Source organism: Apteryx rowi, unplaced genomic scaffold, assembly GCF_003343035.1.
Source record: "Apteryx rowi isolate R43461 unplaced genomic scaffold, aptRow1 scaffold_369, whole genome shotgun sequence".
Taxonomy (NCBI): Eukaryota; Metazoa; Chordata; class Aves; order Apterygiformes; family Apterygidae; genus Apteryx; species Apteryx rowi.
In genome coordinates, this window is record NW_020450185.1 from 141,269 (window position 1) to 166,868 (window position 25,600).

The 25,600-nt window shown below is 41.6% G+C and overlaps 1 protein-coding gene across 7 annotated transcripts in view; it reads right to left on the reverse strand.

The window, feature by feature from the left end:
- Positions 1-25,600, reverse strand: part of MICU1 (mitochondrial calcium uptake 1) — a 132,760-nt gene that overhangs the window by 56,405 nt on the left and 50,755 nt on the right. For 5 of the 7 annotated variants that reach the window (XR_003254803.1, XM_026073463.1, XM_026073464.1 and 2 more), the window contains 3 exons: positions 20,262-20,305; positions 4,830-4,835; positions 3,735-3,849 (listed from right to left, as the gene is read on the reverse strand). Coding sequence is in view for 6 of the 7 variants with exons in the window: in XM_026073463.1 (XP_025929248.1) it covers positions 3,735-3,849; positions 4,830-4,835; positions 20,262-20,305 (165 nt within the window). In the remaining variant the exon portion in view is untranslated. Of the gene's footprint in view, positions 1-3,734; positions 3,850-4,829; positions 4,836-5,105; positions 5,172-20,261; positions 20,306-25,600 lie in introns of all 7 variants that reach the window. The other 2 variants (XM_026073469.1, XM_026073467.1) reach the window with 2 other exon arrangements.

Here is a 25,600-nt window from a genome sequence, read left to right on the forward strand (position 1 = left end):
GGGGGGGGGGAATTACCCGCAGTGGCACCAGGAATTCAGGTGCCAGCCAGGGACACCAACCCAGGCAACAAAATAAAATACGGGTGCCTGGCGTACCCGCTCTACACGGCTGCCGGGAATAGAAGAAGGAGCTGCAGGTCAGCTGCAGGAGCCCTGGCAAGGCTAGCAGGAGAATAATTCCTTTGGCCAGAGCCAGTGCTATTTAACCCTCCTTCCAGGAGGAGTAAATTCAGGCACAGTGACAGTCCAATTATGAGAACAACACTGATTTAGTCTTTTAATGCCCTCTTTCAGTACCTGTTAATCAAGTAGGCATTAGCATGTCTGGAAAACAGACGTTTGCTCTGAAATTGCAGTTGCTGATGATTGAAAAGCTCTTTCTGCCCTTCCTCCAACTGCGCGACAACATCTGCGTGTGCAAAAGCAACAGCCTCCGCACTTAGGGAAGTGATGTCTTCACTCTCCAATTGCTTTCCTATGACGTTTTAAGGATCTAGCTGAAATCCCACCTACATTTTGCTTACCCGATGTTTTGCTCATCTTTCTACTTTTGCCCCAAAATTTCAGCTTTGCTGGTAGGATYCAAATATCTCCACTCCGGCAAGCAGCTGAAGCAACACACACAGTGCAGCATCCTCAAGGCCGTTCAGCTGTAATTGCCTTACTAGAAGGCTGACTTTCTGAAGCGGTTAAAAGCTATTTTATTAGCTTTTCTTTAAAAATACATTTTCACAGAAACACAGCAAACTGCRGGAACAGACAGTGCTGGAGCGAGAAATTACTTGTAAATAAAAGATGGTGACAGACTTCATTTTCTGCGCGATATGCAAACGGCGCTCTGCCAGTAACACGTAGACAAGTTGTACCTCAACCCTCTCTCCTTCTACCTCCCCGACAGCTGCCACGCACTGCGCACTTCAGACATGATAGCCAAAACGAGCTTCAGCTGAAGCGAGAGAGAAGCTAAATGCAATGCAGCAGGAAAGCTCCCCAAACCCCAGCCCCACRGCACTTTTGGTAGGGCCAAGGAGATGCCAAAGGCGGCTCAGGATGGGGCACCAGCCGGCTCAGCACACTTGCTGGGCATAACCTTCCTGAGGACCACAATAATACGAAGCTCCACGCGCATTTGATTAGCGCTTTGATTTCTCCTCATTTTCAGAGGTTATCGCCCTTAATCAGTTTTGAGCTCAATAAACCAGATGAGAACATGACTGGTCTCGACCTGCCCACGCAGAGCGCCGCGGGAGTAGCCTCTTCTGCTCCCCTCCCACTATATAGACTGGACTTCTCACTCCCATTCTCATTATTGTGCTTTATTGCTCCATATGTGACCTTCCTTTTTTTTTTTTTAGYATTTAGTGTTTTTCAACTCTTGATGTAATCTACAGTTCTCTCTTGCGTGGACACACTCTTAACGGCTGGGTTATCTGAAAAGTACCACGAGAAAGAGGATATTGAACTGTCAGGTTTTTAAGATGTACTTTCTTCATTCTACTTTATTTATTTCCTGGAGAAGAAGCAAGTACTACTGGACTCCTGCAAGGCAGCGTACACTAGCAAGGAGAGTAAGACAGAGTGTGGCATGACAGTGAATTTCCTACCGTGCCACAGGGCAAGATTTGTTTGAAAGTTTCATTAAAAGAAGGCCAATGCTTTAAAAATAAAAACAAAACTCTTCCTCTGGGGAACTGCTGTTTGACAGTAGCTTAGAGACATTCCTCTACCTTCTTTAAGCATTTAGAAAAGGAAAAAACTCCAAAAACATACCTAAAAGTCAGCCTAAAAAAACTGAAACACTTTTTTTTTTTTTTTTTTTTTTTTTTTTGCATACCTGCTAGTATTTACCCCACTGATGCCCTTTCCTCCTTCCACAAAAAGGAGGTACTTTCATCAAAGTAACCTTCTCCTTTTTTTTTTTTTTTTACTTTTTGGAAAGGTTTTACCTTGCCTGCCCTTCACACCATTCCTCAAAACACAAACTACTCGTTCTGTCTCCTCTCGTTAGTTTGAATCCCCAGAAATTGTAAACATGTTTAAAAGCCTGAGAATAAAGGAGGAAAACCCTTCACTCCYGCTGAACACTCAAAATAAGATTTGCTGCTACTATATGACAAGACAGTCGGGCTTGTATTATTCTTAAACCAAAGAAATTAAACCAAAATGAGAAGAATTTGTCTTGCTGCCAATTATTTCCGCTCTCTGCGAAAGCCCATGAAATTCATTTTGCTTCTTCCCTCGTACTCGATTAGCAGGTTGTTCAAGAACAGCGTAGCCATAACGCCAAGGATGCAACCACACGCTAAACCACACTCAGTACCGCAATCCAATAGGTTTGCGAGCTTGCCATCTGCAAGAGACTCAAATTAAAAGTCCTTGCTATAGAAGTGGAAATATCTTAGATGTATTAGTCTAGGACTGCGCTGAAATTAAGACAAGAATGGCAAAAAAAGTCTGTTCTGAGACTGTAAAGAAAACAGCAGATTAAAATCATAAAACAAAGTCCTTGGCTCAAATGAGTGTTTGTTAGCAGTGGTATTTTCCATGACATTGAGGTCATACACAGCTCTCTTTCCCCCATGTCGGTTTGACCACAAGCAAGACCTTGAAGGTTGCTTCTCTCGTGTAACAGATACTTCAAAAATACAATGTTTGATAAATGAAGAGCTGTCATTTTCGGTTGTTTCCATTCCAGAAGGTAACATGGGGAAAAAAACAAAACATCTGTTGCTGTTTCAAAAGATCAATGAATTACCCAACTGACTCACTGAACAGAACAAGACAGATGCTAACGTCTAGTTAGTTAACTGTGAAGTAACCAGCCTTTTTTTCTTAAATCAGTTCATCACGTAACAGACACGCACAAGATTAGAGCGCCAAGCTTTTCTTTATGCTTCCCTCTTTTGAAAGTCCAAAAATAAGTTGTCTCAGTTCATTTCAAAAGCGGCGTGTTCCTTTCATCCCACGCTTCCCAGYGGGGCTGGCAAATAACTGGAATTTCTGTTGACTTTCCTATTTGCGATCTGGCGCCTTCCCAGCGGCCGTAGAAGCCCTGCCTACAAAGCTATCACTTTGCACACCCCGGGAAGAAAGGCTAGAAGTGTCATTTGACGTTACCACGGGCTTCAGTTTCACCGTTTCTTGCCAACGAAACAAACTTTCAAGTCCCAGCATTTCAAGAGCAGAAGACTTTGCCGGGACAGATTAGCAGCTCACATAAATGTCACAAGTGCAGCAGGGTGAAAAGACAGAAGGTATCTAATGATACTTGTGGAAACAAACTACTCATCTTCGCTCCTTGTAGGATGACATCATTCACAAGCCTGAGTTATCCGGGTAAAAATACAGCTGGAGAACTGAGTTTGTACAGTCTCACACCTGGTGAGGAGCTGGAGAGCAATATTCCCCAAAGCACAAGAACGCTGTATAATTAACAGGACCAGACATACCCAAAGTTTTGAACAGCAGGTCAAATGACTCGTTCATAAACAATCTTGCCGCAGTTTAAAATAAGAAGTAACTCTTCAGAAGTCAACCTGCTTATCTTTCTAAACAATTTGGAGCTAAGACTGAAATAGATGAAGTAACAGCAATTATTTATTCAGCTCAAGTTTCAAGCAATCAACAATCCCTTTTAGGGAAATGTATGCAGAATACAATAGAAAAACTCATTGCTGGTAAGCCTTCAAAAATTTTTTAAAAAGCAGTAATTGAGGASAAAAAGCTATACTTACTGGAAAGGACCGTAGTAAGGAAAATGTAGTCAGAAAAAGAAATGAGTCCACATTCTCCAAGTGCGTAAAATATGCTGTCTTCGTCAGCAAACTTCTCTCGCTCCTGGGATAATTTCTATTTATGCATCCGACCCACACCCCAAAAAGAGAGAACAAAGCAATCGATTAAACATGGAAATAGAGCGCTTTATTTCTATCCTTACCACCAGCAAGCCATTGCACATACACACACCCCTACTATCACCATTCATATTCAGTGGACCTTTTCCAGCCTTCAAATCTCTCAGAAACAGTCTGCAAAGCTCAGCATATTCCTACCTCAATCAGGCAGAAGGCTAATCACACTAATCATTAGCTGTTTTAGTCTTGCTGAAATACAGAYAAATAAACTACATGTCCATCGTGTTTAATATTGGTTGGATCTTTGAGAGAGTATAGTGCTATGAAAAGCGGAGCTTTTTAATACAGAATTCAAAAAGGAAATTATTTGGTTTCACTAATGGYGTTTTAGCTCTAGTTATACTCTGCTGTAGTAGCAGCCAAGAAATAACAATTCCATGTGAATATAAAGGATGACSAAAGTTACCAGAAATACGTAGTTATCAGAAACGTACAATTCAGGAGTGTGTTTAGCAGAGTCCACTGGGAGAACCAGGACCGATACCATTCTTATCTTTCTTTCTTGCCCCATTCTTTAATACCTTTAAGTTCTAATAGAAAATACCGTATGTATTTTAGCATCTAATCTCCCCTCCTAAGCTAAAAAAACCTACAGTCGCTTTGATCCACTGAAGCTTCAAAGACTGAAAAGGATCCATAAAACTGTTAGAAGCTGCATACCAAATTCCACACTGGTGACCCATGTTAAGAATATTGCAAGAGGAGGCACGCACACACACACACACACACACACACAGAGAAGAAAATTAATATAGAAAGAGTAGGTGTGGATGAGGTTATTTCATAAAAACCAGATCATGCAAGCACGGAAGCATGGTCAAAGCAGGCTGAGTTTAGGAACGGTTTTAGGAAAAAAAACCAACAACACACACCACCACACGGGGGTCCAGCTACACAACTGTCCCCCACCGTTACCTCTGTCTAGCGGAGGTCCCATCATATACAAGATAAAGGAAAGAAAACTGGTTAACCAACAATAAAAAAAAAAGCAGGCAAAACATAACATCAAGTTGAACGGTTAGGCTTGCAAAAGCAAGAAAAGCCTGAAGCAACCAGGTGGTTGCTTTGACTGAACACCGCTAAGAAGGCTAAGCACATATATCCCAGCAAGAGTTAGCGTTTAGCCTGCGAGGCCGAGACCCCTCTCGGCAGCTGACGTCTCTCATCGGGCTGCTATTTGAGAGAACTCACCATTCTATGTGACTGCATATTGGGGATGAGCTCAGCTAATAATTTAGATGAAAATTTTACCCGTATCTGGCTTGGAAACCACACACAAAAAAAGAAAAGAAAGACAAAAATCATATTGATCACCAAAAATACAGTTTTCAGGAAAAAGTTCAGCTCTGTTGATCAAATAAAACTCTTTATAGTAGCTCTTCCTTTACTGTCCAGAGACCGTTGAGAATTTAGTAAAAGGCAGCAGACGTGCTAAGGGTATTCAGTTCATGCAAAGCAACTATTTGTGCTTACTGCATACGGGGTTGAAGTTTGAAAAGGTTGAAGAAAAAAAAATTTTACCTCCCTTCACCATCAAACTGGATCCCAAGCAAAGCTGGTTTCACTCAAGAACAGTTATTTATGTTTAAGACAAACAAACAATAGCCAGCTTTCCATAAAGCCAAAGGCAAATTCTGCTGAGAAAGCACTGTTTCCGCAATTGCTCCCTGATGGTGTTGTCAGCAGCGTCTCTCACCCGCCTGTGTTATTTATCGGCTCTTTCGCTCACCGTTTGTCTTTAGCAGAGTTCATCATAAACTAGCTATTAGCATCCACCTACTTCATTTGCTCCAAGTACTTCATGATAAAGTCCCAGAGGCTGGTTTATTAATTTTTGTGGGTTTCTTTCCTGCACTGAAAATTCATATTCAGCACCAAATAGCTCAACATAATCCTCACAAGCTTAAAATTATGTCCACGGACTAACAATAAGATATTAAGTTAGATGCTTTCCAAAATGCAAAGGTTTAGACAGAAGGGAGAGGGGAGCATCTACTCCTTTGCATCTTTCTTTGGGCAAAGAGAGTAAATGTTTTTACAAGCACCTATTCTGCTTGCCAGAAGCCAGGCAGAGACGTGGGGAAGGGGACCRCAGACCATCACTACCGTGCCCAGTTCTCCGCAGCTAATGGAAACGGCAATTTCTCCCACTGATCTTAATAGGGGAAAAAYGTGTAGCCAAGTTGCTACAATAGCTCATTTTATGTAATAAGGTTTTCAGGCTCTCAGCACTGGGAGGACAGACATTTAAAAACCTCACGATGCTCCAATTTGGATTTTTTTCTGGCTTCCTGAGACGCTGGGTCTTTTAACGCTTTCCACAAAGTACGTGGGAAGCTTTCTCCACAACTGGAGAGGCCGAAAGCTTCCTCCGCAGTTTTTTTTTTTTTTTCCTTCTTCCTCCTCCCTAAAGTACTCGCCAAAGCAGAGCAAACCCCAGGACGAGAACAAGGGTTTGCATGCCTCCGGCCCCACTGAACGCAGTTTAATGCTACTTGGGGACAGAAGAGGATCCACCATGGGTATTTCGTGAAGTTTCTGGGGAAGATGCACACTAGCARAAGTGTCCTGGCTGCAAATCTCTAGCACGTAGCTTGCACAGTTAGCTGGACCCAAAGGAATAAAGCTCTTGCAGACAAATGTCAGTTAATTAATGCTAACCTCTAATAATAGCATCTATCAACCTCAAGTTTCTTTTCTGAATTCTACTTTCATTTCAGGGTGCTATACCAGCCGTTCCAGCCAAAAAGGCTACACAGGGGATTAGAAAACATAGGAAAAAAAGAAAAACCCCAAACTTTCCAAGCCTCCATTCTATTTGAGAGATGAATCATCTTTACAAATTACACGATTAGTTATCCATACAATATCAGGACAGCTTTCACATTTCATGCCCTTTCRTAGCAGAACACAAGCTAATTCTCAGCAATGTGCTGAGTTAAAATGATCGGTCAAATCTCTTCAATCAAATTAAGATTTTTTTCCATGTTAAATCCATCCCCGAAAAGACAGGAATCAGGATCTTTCAGCACTGCCCAAAGAACATTCAAAATTGAGCATTCACAAGTGAGCAAGCCACTGGAAGAGGTTTACAATTATGATGTGTTTTTAATCAAGCATTAAATTCATARTAAACAAGCATACAAACAAGCAAACATTCAAAGTTAAATGTAAAAAGAAAAGAAAAGAAAACCAAATATACTATGTATTTCAACACAAGCATGGCTGTGTAAATTCAGGGAAAAGCTGCCAGTCTCGGTGGAATAACTTTTTACACAAATTCAGACAAATAACTATACAAGATGGACAAACACCAACAACCRGTAAAATATTTAAATGCATTTCAAAATACAAAGCTTGGTTCGTCCTTGGCAATCGAGGCTCCAGTCAGCCCGGCAAACAGCTCCAAGAAGAACAATCTCACTTCTAACAAAATAACACTGTTGTCTGCTTAAGGCAGCCATTCATTTGGATGCAAGAACCGGTTTTCCATCATGTTATGGTGCTTATTTACACTTTACTACAGCATCGCAGAAAAGCACTGCTGCAGTTAGCAGGGGCATTACAGGGCTTTCCGAGAAGGCTCCCTTCCTGTAAAACAAACCTCCCAGGATAGCGGGGGACAGAGGAGGGATTTGTTCTCCTATCAGGAGACGAGCAAAGGCAGGCCAGGATTTTTTTTTTTTTTTCCCCTCCTGCTTATTCTAGAAGCATGACCTGCTTCGAGTTAAAAGATTGTGATTTTTCCCATTTAAGTCAGGGCTTAGAAATACTTTTTCTTGCTGAAGGCCARGCAGGTGTTTCACACCCCTTCACCAGAACACAGTTGAACATAATTTCAGGTTATCCGACAACAACCACCCACCTCCCCAAATCTGGGCGCTACAGAAAGTGAAGTTGCAGGCCGTAYCCAGACAACAGACTCCTCATACTTGTGTTATGGGCAGAGATTCCCAACCAAGCAAAACATCCAAGGATAACACGCACTTCTTTGCATATTCTGCCAGCACARCCCTGAGCACTGAGCCCTCCCCGAGCCAGATACATGGTCCAGCTCTTTGGGATGGGCAAATGCACCCGAGCTGAACCAAAGCTTCCAGGMACAAAGGATTTTATGGAAAAGCCACTGTGGTTCCTTCCTCCCCAGGCCCAAAATAAGCTTTACTTTGGGTAAAAAGAAACGGGAGCAGAGAGTTAGAGCAGCTGGGCATCCTCTGCTCAGTCCTGCCAGGCTCTGCTCTCCTTCGCCACACTGGGAGGATGCCGGCGGAGGTGCAGGTGGAGCTCAGGGCCCCGGCTATTGCTAGGATTAATTCATAGTTAACAGATCAAAGCACAYGCTCAATCTGTTTAATACTTAATTAAGCAAATCTGGAAAAAAAGATATGGTTTTGCCAATTAACATATGCCTCCTCCGCAAAGTCAGAGATGGACGCAAGCTGCAGTGTTGACGTTTGCTCTATGTTACTAACATGCATTTAGAAAAGCCTTATCAGCTAAATCCTGGCAGTACCGTTTCATTTTGCATTTCAAAAATTACTTAATGAGCAGCATTTAATTTGCCACATCGAGAAGAACATATTCTCGGGACGTCATTTAAAATTGGCAGTTAGTATTTCAATCCGGGGGAAGAGAACATATATTCAGCACATTTATTCATATAACTATTGTTTATGTTTCAATACCACCTTTGTACTTATATGCACCAAAGCTTCAGCAATTTATCAACCTTGTGTTCACTTGACAGTGACTTACCCCTTCCAAAACAGCAAGAAATTAAACTGCATGCAAGATAATGAGCAACTTTTCAAGAACCGGAAAGTAATTTTGAAAATTAGTAAGGAACTTCAGATGAACCATCACCATTCTTTATTGACAAATGTCATACCGAGTTTGTTCCTTTTCAAAAAGATTCTTTAAGGTTACCAATATTATGTAAGCAAACACAAAAACATGAGTGTTTAAAATACAGCGAAGTCACCTTGCTGCAAAGCAATTCTCTTTCAGTCACAACTGACCACCTTCAATTATGCAAAACATTTAAAAGACAGCTACTAAAATATTCCTTTTATAGTTAGCTATAGACACAGAGGAAAAGAAGTTAAAAAAAGCAATATGTTCAGTGTTGAAACAGAAATATTCTCTTTTGTCTTACACCATAAGGGTTCCCAAAAATCTGTTTTATAAGCTTGCCCAATGGAGACGGTTGACATTTCTTTGCCTTGTTCGGAGCTTTCTGACTTTAAGGTGAAGATGCCCTTCCATATTACCGCAGTTTTGGGATGTGTGTCTTTAAAAAGAGATAGGGGGTGAGGGGAGCAAGTTGAAAGAATATTTGTTCCAGACGTATTTCTAAGGAAGCAAACCCTTACCTGAAATCTCACATGGATCTCTTCTACTTTATTCCCCTTGTAAACAAGGGCTACATTTTAAAGCTGCTGTTTAAATCCTCAAGATGAACATGGTCAATACTGAGAAGCTATGGAATTTTGGGGAGGAAAAGGCCCTAATTAGTACTTGCAYGCGTAACGTTAAGCGGTACGCATCAATGCTGCGCGCTGCTGGCATGCTGCTTCGTACTGCAGGCTTAAATCAGCAGACGGCATCCCCACAAACAAAAGGTTACGGGGAATCCTTCGAAGGGTGCGTTGGCATTTGACAAAAACAGATCTTTCTGCAAAACTCACTGGATGATACACTTAATGAATGCTTTTTAAAGTCTGTTTAGCACCTACCCTGGGCATCATTTGACATCTTTAAAACCCTCAGGCTGCCTTGGCCATCTCATTAATGCTATGCAACGTGGACAGGGGTAGGGACAGGGCTCCTCTTGGTGCAGCCTAGCTGAGCCTGCCCAGTGGCACCGGCGGGCAGGGGCCAGCAGAGCTCCCTACATCTGTGCTAATCTACACGGAGACGCTCTGTATTAGCACATCGTGCAGAAAAATAAGGGAAAACCCTTAAGAAATGCCAATGAAAACTCTGGGCAATGCATCCTGCCACAGCAACTAAAAATATTAATGCTTCAAACTTGGTCTGTATCAAAATGCCAAGCTAGAGGCTATAAAATGAAGGGTTTTTTGTTTTAGTTCATTTTTTAAGATATGAACTTTAAAGAACCACAGCCATTTATTTAGAGATTTTTATGATAAAATTCATGTTGGCACCTCACTACCTACACATTAAGAAAATTCAAAGAGATCAAATAAAAATGCTTTCAGAACCACATAAAAAATATGGAACATCTCAGCCCTCACGTTCAGAAGCTCTATAGGGGGGAAAAAGGCAGGTAGGTCCTCCGAGTGCTACAAAACGGGGACAAAAAAGACTTTTAGGGAGGGGAATGGAGGGTAGGGTTTTCTTTTTTTAAACTGGCTTTATAATGTGGATGTGATATAAATTATTTTAGACACATAGCCTGGGATTTTTATGTTGCTAAATAAGAAAAAAATTGATCTACAGTTTGTGATGGATTATTTTAYGGCATAAGAAATTCCTGATAATAACTCATAAGCCTCTTGTTGCAGTGGAAAAGCTTACAATACCATTACTAATGGCTCTAGATAATTTATTTTGAGGTCTACATGTCAACACAAGCAAATGCAAACAGGTTCTGAATATGAAATTAAGAAGTGGCCAAGTGGCAGAACACAGGAAGATATTTATCCTTTATAGATAAATACTGCAGCTTATGAACTTTCAAGASTGCATTTTAGTAAAGAGCTTAAAAAAGACCCTTTTACTTTAGGATTATTTATTTATAAGGGGGTACAAATATATAGTTAGATGTTCTGCACACTCTTTCCCCTCAAATTGGAATTTGGCCACGTACAGAGACTCGAGAGTTAGGCAGCAAGTATTATTACCGGTGGTCTCCTGAGACTGGAAAGAGAAATTTGCATTCACCCCTTTCAGCAAGGCTGCAAATATTCATCACCTTTAAAACAAACGGCACCTGAAACGCAAGGCCAGCATTCTGTACCACCAAGAGAAATGACACAGGCTTTCCAGACCCTTCGCAGGCAGCAAAACCCAGTCATGCAAGGGAGAAACCCCTGCTGGAAAAGCAAAAGAGGAAATGCTTCTTAAAAGGGACAGTCTATACTTCTTTTTCCTCCCTCCCCAGCTGGAATACCCCAGCCCTTTGCAGGGTAAGGAAATTGTGCTCCTTCAGCAAGGGTTATGTTCACACAGCCAACACTCCCACTCTTCTCTTTCAAGCAAAGAAGTGGATTCGTTATTCAGGATTTTTTTGTTTTTTTCTTCTATAATAGCAGTTTAGGAAGAGCTCCTTAAGAAAAACATTAAATTTAAATCTTTATCAACTACAGGTATTTTCAATTTGTCACAGGTTCCACAAAAATCTCTCACAAATAAGAACTTAAGGGAGATCTCTCATCTGTGAAGGGTGATTACGTTCACATCCAAAAAGAAAAACTCCTCAGCGCTGAAATGGTGTTGCATTTTCAAGGGATCTCAGAGGAAGATAAAATCGTTATTATTGGGTGGAAAGAAAATCTGGCCCATAAGGCATAAGTAACCTGTCTCCTCAAGCCAAAAAAAAAAATTTGTAAAAAGACAAAAAATCACGTAGGAAGCTCGGAAGGTACCACACAGCCCGCTGGAAGGTAACTGCAGCCCTCTGAGGTCAAGAGATTTTCTACCACCAAAAAAAAAAAAAAAAAAAAAAAAAAAAAAAGAGTTGGAGGCAGGAGACTAAACTCTATCCTCCTAACCGTACGAATTCGGAGAGATACTGGGACCCCTCACTTTTGCTATGCTGCTCTACCTACCACTGGCTCAGCTGGCTTAAATTCTGCCCCCAGAGGACCGGTATTTTAAGAGCCATTCTCACCAAGCCAAGTAATCAAAAATGACGCACTGAGGCTGCTTATGCGATACAGTTTTCCTCCCACCACCATTGCCCTGCACTGGACGGTTTCTATTACAGGCTCACACACCTTTTTCCCCGTTAAGTCCAAAGAACAGGCAACGCTCAGGAGATGAATGAGGGCTGCGAGACAGCCCAGAGGTGTCTGTAGCACCATGGTATCATTTGTTACAGAAGTTTAATGGGGAAGGATTAAAAACAGGTCCCTGATGTCCCAAAGCATGCTTTAAAAAATGAGCTGACATTTGACACCTTTGAATTTAAGTCACTGTAGTTCTCCAGAGGGAAAAATCAGGATACTGCTTTACCTCATCTCCAACTGTATTACAAAGATAAATTCATTTATGTTTATAATGCACTGTGATCATTTTCTCCAGCAAAAAATACTGTATGAAAGTACATGAGGAAAATAATTCTACATTAAAAGCAAGTATTTAAAAATGGCTCAGAAGATGAGGTCAAGGCCATACACTAAGTACTATCACCCACCAAATGAAGAAGGGGTTTGGGGAAAAATAGCATGTAATCATGTAATAAAAAAGAAAAAAGTCATCCTACCTACATATTGGTTACGAAATTAAGATATGACTAGAAATCTTGCTATTCCCTTCCACTCATTCCTTTCCTCTTTACCTGCTTCTCCCATCCAAATCTACCYTCTTTTCTGTAGTCAATGAGGTCAAATATCTATCAAAATGTTCCTTCCCGTCCTGCTCAATTTATCTTCCTTTCCCTATTCAAAGCTCAATTTTATTCTCCTTAAGTATCGAGCCTTAATGTAAAGCAGCAAAATTATCAAAAAAAAAAAATTAAAGCCAAAATGACCCCATAAGCCACCTAAAGTCTATTCCTTTTCTGATTAAAAGACTGTATATAACTCCATATAACCCCAGCCTGCAAAAGCAATTCTCAACATTATACCCAGTGAGTGATGTGAATATGGATCACCTTCCAACCAGCAGTCTCGATGCACAATTGCTGCGTTTTCCCAGGAAGCTCCAAAGGAGGAACGCTCCACTTATTAATACTAGAAAACTCAAGTGGGACATCCACTTTGGCACCGGATTGCTTCTTTTTTGCTAGCTTCCTCTATGGCTTTTATTAAGAGCACAATGTGGTGAGACAAACTAAAAGCATTTAGAGTAACTTCCTTCTTCACTTACTAATACTAAATGAACTCCCTCTCCTCTGCTTTCTGGTTTCTTTTCCTAGAAAGTGTTTTATGAAGACATTTTATGAACTATAGCATGTCTCCAATAAAATCATTGAATACAGTTTACCCTGCATAGTTCTGCAACCCTAACAATTCAAGAACACTTGCAAAAATGATCTTCCCACAACTCACATACCTTCAAACACATGATGTTTCCCTCAAATCTTTCACAAGATTTGGCTGGAAAAATGCCTGCCTTTTCTCACAGAATAAAAATAGTTCCACAGCCTCAAGCGGAAAATGTCATTTTTCCAACAGAGAAATAGCCTATGGCAGTCTAATGAACCTGTAGAGAAGTCAGAGGCCTCAAAAGGTACCATGAAAACAGAAGGACAGGGAGATACGTACACGGGCTTTGCTCAAAGATGTTTCCATTAATAAAGCCACGTATTAAAAGTTACCCTGAGGACTATATTAACATTCCAAATTCAAATATTTAGAAATAAACCCTTTAGGCCCAGGATCAAGGAGAACGAGTTGAAGATTATTTCTTAAAGGAGCAGGGAGAAGGGGTAAGCATACACTGTCCCTTTTACATGGAAAGTGCAGATTATGAGGTCTGAAGCACAAACCAGTTAAAGCACATGCTGTCTGCTTTGTACCTGCCAGAAATCCTGGTGGAAGGGGAGAGGGTTAGAAAAGGGAAGAAAACGAGGGAATGCTTGGTTACACCAAAACCAAAACATAATTAAAATAGAGACACAAGTATACAGATATTAGTAGCTGGAGCAAATGCTTGCTGGATACCTGGAGACAATAAAAGAGCACATACAACAACCAGAACATTTCAGAAGTGTCTGCCAAACAAGCCCTGTGAAAACGAGCAACAGAATTAGTAGTACAAGAAGGTAACAGCGAGTATTGCTAGCTCTGTCAAAAATGACCAACGTTAGGTACAGGAGGTAAGAAAGGGTGAAGTACTTTCTATAAGTGGATGTAAAGCAACCATGGTTTCCACGGGGATGTTTGTGTGCCATGCGTTTACCTACGTTATGAGCAACCAAGCATTTTCTTAGTCATTTTTATTAAAAACAAACCAAGAGAGGCACCTGCAGTTCAGTGTCCAGACACATCCCAATGAACCACACACAGTAAAAAAAGAATGAGGAACATGAGTAACACAGTATACGACTGACTCGGTTTCCTCAACRGATATAGGAGTCTGGCTTCTCTGGGTAGATCTCTGGGTCCTGGTAAGGAACTTGATTATCTAAAAACCAGCCAACTCCCCCGCCTGAAAGCATATTGCAGTCACTTTGTATTTAAGTCCCAATACCAAATAAGCCCAGAAATATATAGGGAAGACTCTGAGTTCCTCCATATCTTTAAATACTATGCACACCAAACAAAACTGCTGCTCAAAGTAATTAGGAGGGACAAGTTTGGCTGGGAAGAAAAAGCTAACAAAAGGACAAATGAAGAAGCCGTGGACCAGTGACACCAGCAAAGAAAGTAAAGAAGAGAAAAGTGTGTCAGCCTCAGAGCACAGATTTTGTGATTATCTGCAATGAACTGTATCTCTGCCTGTTTCCACCAAGAAACTTCTGGTGACTTAAGAAGAAAAGAATGCAAGGTTATTATCTAAGTAAGAAGATGTCTCCTGCTTATTATGTAAAAACTTCCTGTACTAAGTAAGATCAGAAGCTGAAGGGATTTAAAAGCAGGAAATCTGAAGTTAGACAGTGACATTTTATATAGAATTTGGAACAGGATATATGATGTCTCAAAYTATCTCTGAGCCAGCCATAACCTAGAACCAACAGCTGAAATGGGTTACACCAGACACTCATTTATTCCGAACACTCTTACAATGGAAGCTGGCAGGACCTCTTACGGTAAAATTTACAGGACTCCTCAATCATTTTCCTTGTGTCTAAGCTAGAGAAAGTACTGAGTATCTTCCTCAATTAACAAGCACAATAAATCAGCTGCACATGCACTTTAGGCTGTTGTTTATTGAATTGCAGTAGTTTGCTATCTTTAAGAGACCATTTAAACCTCATTCAAAAGGATGCAACTTTTCAGTTGCACTTAAGCATCATAGAAACAGAGCTCCAATCTGTTGTTTGCCTCCTGAATGGAAACAGGACTTCAAACTTGTCTCGCTTACTGCAAGCTCAGGTCTACCACAGCTGGTAGCACACTGGTGAAAGAGTCACACTCAAGCTTGAACTTGTACACAAAGCAAAGGATCCCGAAAGTTCAGGCTAATGAATAAAACCTCTTTATCTTTCCTTCAGATGTGGCAGCAATGTCATTCAACCTACCTGAAGGACCTGTTCTAAGGACGGTCCATCTATGTCCAGTCCTCTCTGTGGGGCTCCTGCCTGAACAGTTTTCAGGCTCCTGGACTCCCGAGGTGCTACATAAGGCTTCTGCCAAGGAGCCTCCTCCTGCGCTGGCTCCCAGCAGCTCGGCAAGGTTTACCTTCCAGGGCAGTCAATCTTTAACGGGCCTGTACCTCCTGTTGTAGGGCCTTGGCACATAAACGTATTTTAAGCTCATCATTCTACCGATTCACTATTCAAGCCTGTCCATCCGGATTACAGGATTGATTTGTGATCGTAGAGAGTTTCTTTGGAGTGGAAGTGAGTTTCAGATGTTTTATTGGTCCTTAACTGATTATTCCCTCCCTACACAAATTCAATGGAGGACATGTGTTAAAAAAAAAAAAAGCCACACAAAAAACCCCCACCAAAACAACAAGAACAAAAAAAAAAACAAGCACAAAAGTACATACAGTTTGGAACAAATTGCCAGGATAAAACAAAAATGGAAAGCACAAACTTGTAACATAAGTTAGTAGCCAGAACACCTGGGCATGCTCAAAAGCAAAGTGCCTTTCCTTCTGTGAAGTGAGGAGGCCTGGAACCGACCACAGCCCTAAAATATCTGTAGACCCTTCTGGCTCCAAGCAAGTCTAGTCCCACCAGCAGGGACTGACCGCTTGCTAACCTGAGAGGCAAAATTCTCTGCAAGGAAAAGGCACAGGGTTTTTTTTGTTTTAATTAAAGGTCAATCATTAATGCATAAGCCAAAAGAATATCAGGTAAATGGAAAGTGCACATGAAAATTGTAAACAAGTTCTGTATTACAACTAATGTAACATTAATAAAGCTTATGCCACACGACACACTATGAGATACACTTCCGTTTAGTAATTTGAGAGTTTATTGATTTGGTTATTCATCACTATCGCCCTGCTAAGCGAGCGGCAAGCAGAGTGATGAAACAGACAGTACAATACATCGATTTGAAAAACTGATGCGAGGTCAGCTTCACTAATTTTGTGCAGTTACRCTTAAAGGTAGATTGAACTATTTCTTGGCCAGAGACTGCTCTGAAGACAGTCCACACAACCCACGGGGAAGAAAATCTCTGCATCGCTCTCAGAAGCGCTTTTCCTTAGGCCCAGCTGAAGAGCCCGAAGGAGCATTACACAGTAGGGGAAACGGCACATCTTAAAGAGCACTTCACTCTTCCTAAGCAGGGGCGCRCTTTGAGGAGGCACAACACCCGGCACTGATGAGCACCCTGTTTTACAGGTTAGCCAAAAAAGAAAAACACCCCCCCAAAATGTAAGAGGAGGAAACGGGCACCGTGTGAATCAAACGGATGAGTAGTTAGGGTCTGGACCCCTTAATCCACAGCACCCTAAGCTACAAAATAGGGTTCTTCTATTCTCCTGCCAGCCTTTTCACTAAAAGTCAGGGATGGCAGCCAGGCACCTGGCCACATGCCTACCACGGAAATGTGCTTAAAGTATGTTCAAGCTTAATATGAACACATCTAAAGGTTGGCAAACTGATTTTTTTTAACTAATTTTTTTTTTTTTTTGGACACCAGATGAATAGCAATCAATGCCCTTTTTCCTCTGCTTTCCGATAGCTTGCTCCCCTGGATGAAAAACAAGCATCCTTAGCCAAAATGGAGCCAGGAGACAGAGTTGCTTCCCTACATATTCAGCCCAACAGCAGGTCAAAGAAAAACATGAATTCACATTGGCAAATAAATCTGACCAAAGACTTTTGCTGGATGAATGTGTCTGGGGCTGTGGGTCTCAAAAGGAGCGAGGAAAAAGCATTTAGGCTCAAGCTACATGAGCGCTGCTCCCATTAATAAGGCGGTAACATTTGTCTCCCTCTCCAGCAACTCCATAAATTACCACTAAGGAGAAGGAGGAGTAGAGAGAGGAAAGAAGAGGGTATTGTATCCTCACCATAACATTCAATCACACACACAGCAAGACACCTCGGAGACCTCACACGATGACATGGAGGCACATCACTCCAAACACTCCTTGGCGAGAGCAGTCCTAGGGACTGCAAGGCAGCCAGTTAGTTGCTTCGACTGTGGTTTTACATAAATAAAATTTGCTCTGCAAAAGGAGCAGCTCATACACCTGTAACRCACTGCCATTTAAATCTTGAACATACGTGCTCAAAATGACACTGATACTTTAAACTCTGTCCTATAATATATAATTAAAATGCAACTGACTGCACAGCTGGTTCTATTCTTTGTACTGAATCTCTCTCTAAATTATTATTTACATGCTACCATAAGTATAAATCTCTGTCTGGAACTAAAGTCAATTCTCTTCTCTGTTCCTTAGCCAGTATCTAACTTGCAGATTATGAGTACTTTTTAGTACTACAGCTTGCTTGTGCCCAAATGCTCACATATTCCTTTCGCCTTACAGAGAACAGGGAAACTTCCAGTAGACAAGTCTGTTCTGTCTTGGGCGCACAACTATATTCCCATTACCTCTAAGAGAGATTCGTAAGGATGCTTAAGGGAACAGCGGACCTCTTAGCCTTCCACTTGGACTGCTTCTCTCTGCCAACATGCAAAGCGAAAGCACCAGAACCACATCGCCAAGATGGAGACATCTCCAGACAGAGGATGCTTTGATAAGCCAAGAGGAATGAGCAGCTGGGAACAGGCAGGAAGACAGAGATGCAAAAGTGTTTTATCCCTCTGCTGCTACTACACAACTCAAACCTGAATGAGGGGGGTCAGCTCTGCRGCGCCTCAGTTGGCACTTGGCTGTGTTGAGACGAGACAGTTTTCCAACTAAAACCCAAAGCAAGCAATAAAATGAGAACAAGCTGCTCTCAGAAAGCTAGGTCAACTCTCAGCTTAGTTCTTTACCAAGCGACTGCCAAGGCCAACCTATTTTGTACTCTCCTCAAATTATCCTCTCACCTGGACATYACCACTACCCTGATAGCCAGGGTTAGCTTTAGTTAGTCCCAAGATGTCTTTAAGCAGACAGCCAAACAAGAAACTATTTTTTTCATTCTAAACAGAGCAAACCACTTCAAGTGTTATTAGAGCATGGAAATGAGGTCCCAGGAGAGCACTCTAATAAAGAAAAGTTCATTACACTACCCAAAATCTGCTGTCTCACATTCAGTCTATCCAGACCACAGCACACAGATGTCCAGGTGCAGCACTGACATCTGCACGTTACATAAAAAGCAATTTCACTCTGCTGCAGGTCAGAGTGAAAGATGGGCAGCGCATAAGGCAAAGGCAGAGGGCTATCAATATTCCACCCCTCAGTTGGCAYACACATTCACCGTGTTGCATGGCAAGGTCCTAAAAGCACGTACGATGCTTTTAGGCACACTACCTCAAACACTGATCGTGGTTTTTAACAACCTAGYGTGGCAACTGTCAGTAACATCACAACGCATTTCAATTCCAGCCCTCGGTGCCGAGGCACGGAAGAACAGAAAGTCRAGTTCAGCAAACTGTTTGGCTTTGAGTCTTTTATCCCACCTGATGGGAACTGAATGCAGAGTGCTCAGGAACAGAGAAACTATTAGCAAAAACAGTGTGGGATTCAGCATTTCTTCCCTAAAAACAAAATCTTGTTTATGTAAAGCCTAAGGGATGAACAAGATAGCTTGACAAGATGAAGTGATGAAAGTGGGCTGATGGAAAATAGACTGTCATAAACCACTAGGAGAAACACTTGACATTTTGTAAAGAATACATGTACTCCTCTTCTTTGTTTTTAAATCATGAAAAGCAGACATTGGGGGTGGGGTGGGGAAACAAGTGTTCACAACATGTTTCATAGCTTTATGCATCAAAAACAACTGCCAAAATACTACCTTCCAGTTGCCTATTTTCAAGAAAAACCTTGCTCTGCTGCCTGGGTAACCAGAACATTTCTACACCACTGATGACAGGGACCCCATATATTTGATCACCTTCTTTCTTTACCTTTTCCTACTAAATGCAAAACAAGCCAGGAAACGGCACCCGTTCAGCCCACTGAGTCTATATAAGGCTTTAAACGCAAGCTTCCACATCAACACTTTCTGCAAATGCCTGACACCGCATGTCAGGTCCATAACTCAGTGATGAACAGATCAAATGATAACTTCCTCTGGAAAGAGAGMAATTTGTATCTTCAGGTAATTCTGATGCAAATGAGGTGAAAACATTACTAAAAGCTAGACCATCATTGTGTGCCCACAGTGATACGATAGAGATCTGAACCAAATCGCAGTTACCTGTATCAAGAAGTTAATGGGCACGTGAGCTGCTAGTRCCAGGGTCAGGGCTACCTCTGCTGTAGCTCCACCGCATTGATGTGTTTTATGGTGCGGTTAATTTGCTCTCAGATTTGCGTAAAGCGTAGGATGCTGCCCAGGCAGACCAAACTATCAGAGGCTGCTCAGCACATTACCGACAYGCAGCGGGACAACACAAACATCCCAGACGGTCACGTACCACTGTAGAAGGGACCTAGAGTTCAAAACTGGGGAATGAAGTAAAGGCATATGAAGGGGATGGAAATATATGCTTGGGAAGCAGATAAAATCATAAGAGCATCTCCTTCCTTCAGGAATCCGGAGGCAGTTCTGGAAGGGAAAAGGTCAAGCATGTTTCCCCTTAAAAGGCATAACTCACAGGGTGCTCACATAGCCATATAAAAAAGCTAGGAACTACTATTACTACATATAATTCCCTTGCCTGCTAGCATGAAAAGAAGTAGTATTTTGACTCTAAACATTAAGCTCCCTTAAAAAAAAAAATAATAATAATAATAAAAAATCTTTCTCATTCACTCTCATGATGTGGAGCAACACTGCAATGCTACTGAACAAAAAGCTCCAAAGAGATTAGTGCATTTAACTTAGACCTATGTGCAGCTAATAACTCAAGGACTTTAGGTTAAAAAAAGCTATCGAATAACATATGCTCAGTTGTCAAATGTGCTCACCTTTCCATCATAACGTTTCACAATAAACTGATCCAGGCCCAGGTCTGAAAGAGAAAAAAAGATAGTTCTAAAAAACGTTTTTAGAATATAAAAGTTACATTTCCTGGGACTTTTGCTTGAGCAGGATTAGAAAGTCAAATGTATTAGCTGAACAATAATGTCACTAGAAAGTACAAGAAGAAAGGAAAAAAAAATTAACTTCTTCCATTTTGTACACTGCATTTTATCACGAAAAGCAACCGACTCGTAGCATGAGGCAGGAAAATCTCCTTCCAGCAGGGACTACAGCAGCGTCATATCCAGCATGTCTCAGAGGGTCTGAAACACCTSCCCTGTTGGAAAAAACAAAGAATTGCTCCCAAAATTAATTGGTAAGTCTCCAAGTAAACCCCCAAAGCTTGCTCATAATTTAATATAAACATGCCTGCAAATAGTCAAATTTTAAAGTTGTAACAGCATTCATAAGAAAGTGAATTCTTTAGCTAGAAAGGTATTTTAGGAGAAGGCAGGGAGGGAGGTTGTTTGTATTACTAARTTTTCTCTCTCATACCATCGCAAAACAATTTTTCTATCCCTAAGAGATAGCCCGCCCCCAGCATTTGCAGAGTTAAGGAAGAAAGCTCTCGATCTCATCAGCCATGCCCAGAAGGCTCTATGTACACTGATGAATGCACAGATAGGCAAGACAACAGAAATATTCAGAAAGATTAATTATTTGTGCTCGGCAGTGCAAAGCCGGAAAGATGCTTTCCGAAAGGAGATAAACTAGAACTCAAACTGAGCTCTTCCAACCACTCAAGAGAGCAGGGGCCGACAACCCGTGCATTTTCCGCCATGGTTTATGATAATTTTCACATCTTCATTTCAATTTCAATTAGCAAAAAGATGTAAAAACCAGATGACACCTCTYGAGCTGCATTCAGAAGGGTGCCGAACAGACTGCTGCGTCCCCCGATTGCCAAGGAAAATAACACCATGCTTGCCATCTATTCAAAGGGTTTGTAATGGGTACGAGGCAGAAAAGGGAGTTACTCCTCGCTGCAGGATCACCTCCTGGACCTTTCTGAACCGAAGCAGTGAGAACTCCCTTAGCATCGTTCTCAGGGGTCGAGAGAATCGTCAGAGGGCTTTCTGGATTTGTGCATAAGTGAGAAAGCACCTTCTTAATATTTTGTGTGCCTGACAAGAGAGTGGAAAGTGCATATTTACACTTGCTTTCCAAATTTAATCTTCTTTCCTTCTGAAGAATTTCATCCTTCCCCAAAGTTGCAGGCATAAACTCAAGATGAATATTGTTGAGTTTAGAGGAAGGATTCGTTAAATAAAAGTGTTTATTTTGCTGGAGACCTATTATCCGGTCAGCATTGACCCCTGAGTGTCCATATGGAGACTGACAGCTTAGCTTTACACGTCCGTGCGTTGCAATAAGGTCAGTCTCRAGCACACCTCGTATTCCCATGCCAGGAAACAGTGCTGCAAGACATATCCCCGACAGCCCTACACTATACACATACTCCTAGAAAGCTAAAAAAGGACACAAGTTAAAAATAGCAAGCGAAAATATGTCTTAATGGCAAAACCCCTCTAACTGGGCGCTAGTGTTAGGAAAGCAAACAGGTTTCAAGCGAGACCCAAAACGAGCAGATGCTCATGCCAACGAACAGCAAGAAAAGATGAGCTAACAACTGTTTGCTTTGATACAGACTCCCATAAAGAAACATATACATGACAAGCTATTAAAAACAGCCAGGTGACACCTAAAAAGACAGAACATCAGTATCTATACTAGGGAAGAAGCTAAACATAATAAACTTCATGCTTTCCACATGGGGTAGGGAAAAGGGGAGGCGAAGAGGGGTATGACTGGGGGAGACTAGAAAGCGTGCGAGTCAGCAGTAGCAGGTTACAAAAGAGATGGAATTGGCCAAAGGGAACCACGCTGGCAAAATCAGCAGTTCTGAACACAGGAGAAATTTTTCTGGCCTGGGGTTCAAACCAGCCTCTTTCACTTAAGTGTGGAGCTACTTGTTTTCATGTTTTTCCTCAAATGCCATTGTATGTAACCAAAAGGCATGGAAAAACCAAACATCCAGGTAACTGGAGATTATTCCTGCAAGGGACAGAGTAACGGACTGTGATGTACTTCTAGAGCTTTTTTGTAGCTGCATCTGAACATTCATCCTAGATGTAGAAGCTGCCAGGCCCATCCAAGCTTCAGAACTTGGAGTATTTCATAATTTGCTGAAGAAATTGCTTACAACCACAGCAGCTGCTACAGAAATGTTTCCACCATTACCTTAAATTTCAGAAATACCAAGTTATGTCAGACTCCTTCAACACAACTGTATCTGAAGAGAAGCAAATATATAATCTTGTTTTATGCATGTCTCGGAGATGGGAGAGAAGCAATTATGAAAATGCAGCACGAAAAATTGTCACATCCTTTGCTACTTTTTTTCATGTCATTGAATCAGCACGTGCTGAGAAAGTCTTACATACTAAGGTATTGCAAGCACAGACACACTGATTCACAGCAGCATTTTATGTTCAGCCTCTCTCCCAGAGTTGYGCACATCATTATCCCATCTTCTTTGCTGCGTTAACTCAGCTGCACACTTAAGTCTATCGACAAAATTTCCCTTATAATAGCTCCCAACAGAATAAGCTAATTCAAAACCTGTGAAAGTTAAGTCAAAAAAGCATTTACCTGTTCTAGGCATACACAATTTTACTCAGTACGCTGTACAGTTTATTTTTTATGGACTTATCTATGTATTTTTCCACCAGCCTTTAAAGGTGACAAAAGGAAACCAAAAAAGAGGGACTGTTGCCTGATGCTTGTATTTTTCTTTCTTTGCAGTACATAAATAAGCCAAAAGGATTTTCCTCAAAGATTTTTACAACAGGGATTCAGTGCTTGCGTGGGCAGGAGAGCTGATGTGAGAACCAGCAAAATGGAAACACTGCAAAAATCAAGGCAATCGAATCAGAACAAGTAAAGGGAAGAAGGGTAGTAGTTATATTTTTGTTACTCGAAAGGGAGCGTGCAAAGTTAAGGCTACCACGGGATTGTTTGTAAACCATGCCTGGGCTCAACTCATAAAASAGATGCCCAGTGGCTGGGCTAGTGCTGAAGAGCTCCAGGAATACAAGCTAACAGGCAGGTTTTTATAGTGAAAAGAGCTTTTCCACCTTTCAGGACAAAGCAGGGGCTGACATGCTATCCTTGCAAATCGGATTAAAGGATTTCCTCCAAGAGAAAACCAGAAATGGTTTCAGGAGACTATAAAGCAACGGCACAGCTTCGCGGACCTCTGCGAGCAGCTCAGCCACGGCACCCATTTCGTTTGGGACAAGCCCCTCTGACAGCCACCGAAAGCGCCCGGCGTGCCCAATGCACCAGAGGGGTGAGAACCTGTGCGTGTGCAAAGAGCCTTCAGCAAACCATTCGGCTAAGTAATGGATTTCAATCCTAGAGAAGAAAAATGAACTCAGAAAAAAAATGCACCGCTCCTTAGCGTATTTGCTGAAAAATACAATGTCACTTGGCCACGAGCCCAGCATAAACTACTTGTACAGGCTCTCTGCGATTTCCCACGTGAAGCCATGCCGTGACAAGGTACAGACCCCAACTTTCCTCCTGACGAAGCACAGCGCCCAGCTTTCCTCATCTTCACCTTGCGGCAGTTTTTCAGCCTCCCAAAGGAGCCGATGAAGAGCTCTCCTCCTGACCTGTCCCAGCMTATGTCCCCTTCTATTTAGCTCGCCTTTCACTACCTATCTGGGGATTATCAAAGCTCCTTTGCTCACCCAGCCAAGAGCAGTGTTCTGCACCAGCCCTCCACCTCCAGCAGCATGAACCATGACCTGTGATGAATCCCCCTTATACTTGTCCAGTTCACTTGTTAACTTTAAATACTGCTGTTTATTCTCAAACCATCTGAAGTATGAACATGGGAGCAAAAGGGAGCAACACTGCCGCCRAGTAGCTCAGGAAGACGTGGCACCACCATTAAGTGTTATTTCAGATGAGGTTGACACTGCTCAATCACAAAATACTAAGAATAGAGGCCTCCGTTCTTATTCACGGGAAGGTGCTTTCGCAGCACTGCAGAAATAAGAACGTTTTAAAATAAGCCCAAATGACTTGTACTCACCACCTGCCACACTGGGGAAAAGAGGCGGTTGAAGAGGAGACCCATACTCTGTGTTTACTCCCTTCATTCAGGGGAGGAAGGATGTCCTACAGACACGGAAATACTTACGCAAGGGAGGAAAAAACAACACAACGCAAAAACAACTCGCTGCTACTCTTGTTCAGCTCTACTTAAAATCTAAAGGTAATTCTATTGATTAATGAAAACGTACAAGCCACAAATCCACACAAAGCTAGCTAATTACTACACTGGAAAAATATCTAAACAATCATTAAGCTCTTCATGCTATCCCAGAAAATAAAGCCACAGGCAGCAGATTATAGACTGCAGTTTCAACTTGCAGTTTTGAAAATATTTAACAATAGTTCCTAGGAGAATGATTATATTATGTGAAGAAAACAGCTGAGATCAATGAGAATAAGTAATGATTTCCTCCGGGATGTCAACAGTTTTCCACTGAGATGGAATGACCTTTTCAACTCCCTTCAGATGTTACAACYTTGTCAGATTTTTCCACATTATTTAGGTAATGTTTACTCATTATCTCCCCCACCTTTTTTTTTTCCAGTTGGTTGATATACAACACAGATGTCTTTCTTGCAAGTAGATGAGCTAAAGCACTAATTACCAAGACTGAAGGAAAGCCTGTTAACCACTTAGACTGTATTACAGGAGCATACAGCATTGAGATTACCCATCCAAATCTGTAATCCACTTTCTAAATTTCTACGAAGAACTATTTAACCTCCAAGTAAATAACGATCTCAGCCTTGAACAAGACAGTTCTTCAAAGGGCGCAACTTTAACAGAAGCTTATCRTCTCTCTCCTCCAACAGGCAAGTTATTACCTCTACAACGGGTACATTCATAACGTGATGCATCAGGCATGCCATCCCATCATCTACACCGGCAGTCCTTACGCTTGTTTCTTTTGATGACTGCCACATAAGCATATACCTGAACGCACCTCTTTTTCTTTCCATCGCTCAATTTCTAGGTATGAAACCAGGCAGTACAAGGCTCAATGATAATCCTCTCCTAAGAATTATATAATTCCACAGAAAAGAAGAAACAGATGAAAAACAAGCACACACTATGTCTTGCAAAGGACTCCTAGGAGCCAAATGCCCCCGCAGGAATGGAAACTCAGGCTACCATTTACACTCAAGTGTGCTAATTGTT